This window comes from Oncorhynchus keta, unplaced genomic scaffold (assembly GCF_023373465.1).
Source record: "Oncorhynchus keta strain PuntledgeMale-10-30-2019 unplaced genomic scaffold, Oket_V2 Un_contig_5671_pilon_pilon, whole genome shotgun sequence".
NCBI lineage: Eukaryota > Metazoa > Chordata > Actinopteri > Salmoniformes > Salmonidae > Oncorhynchus > Oncorhynchus keta.
This window is the reverse complement of record NW_026288431.1, coordinates 1-4504: the sequence shown is the minus strand read 5'-3', so window position 1 is coordinate 4504 and position 4504 is coordinate 1. Positions and strand designations below refer to the sequence as shown.

The following is a 4504-nucleotide window of genomic DNA, read 5'->3' as shown; positions in this document are numbered from 1 at the left end:
TAGACATTTGGTCTTCAAGTGGTATAAACAGTAGACATTTAGTCTTCAAGTGGTATAAACAGTAGACATGTAGTCTTCCTTCAAGTGGTATAAACAGTAGACATTTAGTCTTCCTTCAAGTGGTATAAACAGTAGACATTTGGTCTTCCTTCAAGTGGTATAAACAGTGGACATTTAGTTTTTCCTCAGTTGATGTATAACTCTAAAACCTAATTAAATGTAACATATTTGAACTACAATTCACATCTTAATCTATCAGGAGATGGAGCTGACAGTTAATGGTTGTGACCACGGTGATTCCAATATCTTTGTTTAAATCTATCAACAGTAGAGAACATTCCAGACCATGAGGGGTCTTATTGCTCTAGATGTAATGAGGACATGAATAAGGGGTCCTTATGGTATAGGTGACCCTGTACATTCCTGATTCATTTCGGATTTTAGACAAATCTGACTGTTCACCAAATGTCCAGAAATATCTTTTAGGAATCAAAGTTTTGAGAGAAATATTCTTTAAAAATAACATTTGGAAGATATATCCTTTTACATAAAATCATTTTCCAGTTCATATCCATTATTGTTTCTTTCATTTCAAACACTTTTCTTTTTTCTGAAAAGTTTGTTCCGAACAAGGGCATTTCTGGGCATAGAGCCGGAACATTTTTTCCCCTTATAAAATTCCCACAAATACATTTTTTTTTTAAAAAAGCTCAAATAACGCAACAACAACAAACATAAGTTTCCTGACGGACTTTCCCGAGAAATCACCGATTCACTGTAAAAGCAAAGACCTCCAAGTGTATCTAGAACATAAAGCTGTGTGCATCTGAATAAGAAGCCTGCAGACCAATATCAGAAGCCAGTCTAAAGCTTAAGTTATACCCCAACCCAAGAACTACAATTAGCTAAGGCAAAATACCCATCCTGCATTGCTGAGTAGCAAAGAAATGTGCAGCCACACAAGTTGTAACTCGATGCAAACGACACATGTTGGACATCTTATGCTAAGTACTGCAACAGGGTATACATTTGGTTTACATACAAGGATGGTTAATGGATTATATTGAAGCGGTCCACAGCGGTTTAAGGTGGTGCTAAGGTTAGTGAAAGCATATTAGTGGGTCTTACTGAACAAATTAATCCCTTGCCTTGTCCCTTGGTTGATGCTGCTCACAGAACTACCTGTAGAAGGAAAGGAAGAGGGGAGGGAGAGGGAGAAGAGGAGGGGAGGGAGAGGAGAGGAGAGGAGAGGAGAGGAGAGGGAGAGGAGAGGGGAGGAGGGAGAGAGAGAGAGGAGAGGAGAGGAGAGGAGAGGAGAGGAGAGGAGACACATTAGTGGTCAGACTGGGATGTCTATGTCACAAAATGTCTGATATTCAGTCAGCATCATTATTACATGGTAATAAGAGATTACAAAGGGGTTATACATGCTCTATACAAGTCTTATAATACATTATAACCATGTCATTTTCACTGCTTTTAACACAACAGATCCCAATGATCTGAGATGCTGATCCACACATCCTGTCTGGTTGTCCATTGTGCTGTACGCCCAGACGTGGACAGGGTCTGGACTGGAGGTGTAGTCTGTCCTCGCCTAGCTGCTAGCTCGCTAATTACTGGCTAATAACCAATTACTGGTGCCCTGCAAAATTTCTGGACAGTTAGCAACATAGTTCAGAGACATTTAAGTTCCTGCTGAGTTCTTCGGAGGACAGAAATGAAAGACGGCTCCATAATGAACGATGAACTATTGAACAAATATCCAGTGTGCCAGAGAAGAACGCTCTGTACCAACATGCTCACCCTCCTTGCTGACCCCAAGACAACCCTTCAGCTCCAGAAGTGAGATGGCTTTGTCCTTGTTCAGGTCACAGTAGTCAGTGAACTTCCGGGCACATTTCTTGGGTTTGGCTTTCTTCTTGACGTATCTCTTGAAGGGCTTCAGCTCCTTCTTGTTGATGTCATGGCTGCTGTTGTTGTCCAGCTGGGTAAAGTACCAGTGGACCACCCTCTCCTCTAGAGTGTGGCTGGGGTCCGGCTCCATCAACCTGCACAGGACAACAGGGTTCAGACACAGGTTAGAAGGAAACGGAAGAGGGTTCGACTCAAACCTCCACAGGGGCACCCAGTACTCATACACAGGTACAGACACTCAGAACCTGCTCAGGTACACGCTCAGAACCTGCTCAGGTACACGCTCAGAACCTGCTCAGGTACACGCTCAGAACCTGCTCAGGTACACGCTCAGAACCTGCTCAGGTACACGCTCAAAACCTGCTCAGGTACACACTCAGAACCTGCTCAGGTACACACTCAGAACCTGCTCAGGTACACACTCAGAACCTGCTCAGGTACACACTCAGAACCTGCTCAGGTACACACTCAGGGCTCCAGATCTAATTCTCCATCCAAACCTGATGATAGAGATTTCAACATCATAGTTGACTGTTTAAGCTTGAGGGGAAAACATATCGTTACGACTTACCTCCCACCACCAGAGGGGGTTGGTGAGTTAATGGCCTGGACCATGTCTGTGGTGAGGGCGTCTAAAAGGCTGGTAATGAATTCCATTTTTTTACCCTCCGGGCAGCCTGTCACAGCAACACAGAGACAGCACAGTCAGTAGTAAACAATCACTACCACAGTCTCACTGCAACACAGAGAAATCTTAGTCACTGTTAGAAGACAACTAAGCTGTACTGAAATATAATGGCTTTGGCAGAAAGGACTCAGGCTCCATTAAAAGGTCCACGCTTGACGACCAGTGTTAAGTATCTCTGGTAAACAGTAGAACTACAGCAGATGGCTGAGACCAGTGTTAAGTATCTCTGGTAAACAGTAGAACTACAGCAGATGGCTGAGACCAGTGTTAAGTATCTCTGGTAAACAGTAGAACTACAGCAGATGGCTGAGACCAGTGTTAAGTATCTCTGGTAAACAGTAGAACTACAGCAGATGGCTGAGACCAGTGTTAAGTATCTCTGGTAAACAGTAGAACTACAGCAGATGGCTGAGACCAGTCTTAAGTATCTCTGGTAAACAGTAGAACTACAGCAGATGGCTGAGACCAGTGTTACGTATCTCTGGTAAACAGTAGAACTACAGCAGATGGCTGAGACCAGTGTTAAGTATCTCTGGTAAACAGTAGAACTACAGCAGATGGCTGAGACCAGTCTTAAGTATCTCTGGTAAACAGTAGAACTACAGCAGATGGCTGAGACCAGTGTTAAGTATCTCTGGTAAACAGTAGAACTACAGCAGATGGCTGAGACCAGTAGAACTACAGCAGATAAGTATCTCTGGTAAACAGTAGAACTACAGCAGATGGCTGAGACCAGTCTTAAGTATCTCTGGTAAACAGTAGAACTACAGCAGATGGCTGAGACCAGTGTTAAGTATCTCTGGTAAACAGTAGAACTACAGCAGATGGCTGAGACCAGTGTTACGTATCTCTGGTAAACAGTAGAACTACAGCAGATGGCTGAGACCAGTGTTAAGTATCTCTGGTAAACAGTAGAACTACAGCAGATGGCTGAGACCAGTGTTAAGTATCTCTGGTAAACAGTAGAACTACAGCAGATGGCTGAGACCAGTGTTAAGTATCTCTGGTAAACAGTAGAACTACAGCAGATGGCTGAGACCAGTGTTAAGTATCTCTGGTAAACAGTAGAACTGCAGCAGATGGCTGAGACCAGTCTTAAGTATCTCTGGTAAACAGTAGAACTACAGCAGATGGCTGAGACCAGTGTTAAGTATCTCTGGTAAACAGTAGAACTACAGCAGATGGCTGAGACCAGTGTTAAGTATCTCTGGTAAACAGTAGAACTACAGCAGCTATGGCTGGTGATGAATGAAGATGGAGAAAAGAGAACTACACTATTTTTAACTGTGTGATGAATGGAGATGTGTGAAAAGAGTATTTTTGTGTGTGTGTGTGTGTGTGTGTATGTCTGTGTGAGTGTGTGTGTGTGTATGTGTGTGCGTGTGCGTGTGTGCGTGTGTGCGTGTCTGTGTGTGTGTGTGTGCGTGTGCGTGTGTGTGTGTGTGTGTATATTGGGTTTTTAGCAACGTGAGAGAGGGTGAGACAAAAGACATGTTGGTTTCAATAACCTCTGATGTTTTGGTCATCTAAACCTAAAGAGTGAGAACAGGCTCTGTAACATCGGTACCACATGAATTAGCAGAATGAACTGAACTTTCCACCTGTATCAGACATGAGTCACATGTAAGGAGCAATCTGAGGGACTCCCAGCATGCCTTATTTAAGAGCACAGATATAGACTCCACAAGTTTAAAACAAACAGGTCTATATGGTCCTCGTTGCCAGCTGCTATCAGCTATCTCAGTCATCTCTAATAACATATTGCTGGATATATTGTCGGGGGTCATGTGCTGCTAAATTATTTGGCCCCTGGGGATAATAAAGACACTATAATAAAGACTCTACAGGTGATTTAGAGTTGTATTCTAAATGACACCCTATAATAAAGACTCTACAAGT

At 43.1% G+C, this 4504-nt stretch overlaps 1 protein-coding gene across 1 annotated transcript; it reads right to left on the bottom strand.

Moving 5' to 3' along the window:
* Nucleotides 1-1033: 1033 nt before the first annotated feature.
* Nucleotides 1034-2594, bottom strand: LOC127925489 (SPARC-related modular calcium-binding protein 1-like). The gene is made up of 3 exons (XM_052510371.1): nt 2489-2594; nt 1807-2051; nt 1034-1182 (listed from the first exon to the last, which is right to left on the bottom strand). The coding sequence occupies exons 1-3, from the start codon at nt 2572-2574 to the stop codon at nt 1115-1117; spliced, it is 399 nt and encodes a 132-aa protein (XP_052366331.1). The 5' UTR covers nt 2575-2594; the 3' UTR covers nt 1034-1114.
* Between the last annotated feature and the right edge of the window lie 1910 nt (nt 2595-4504).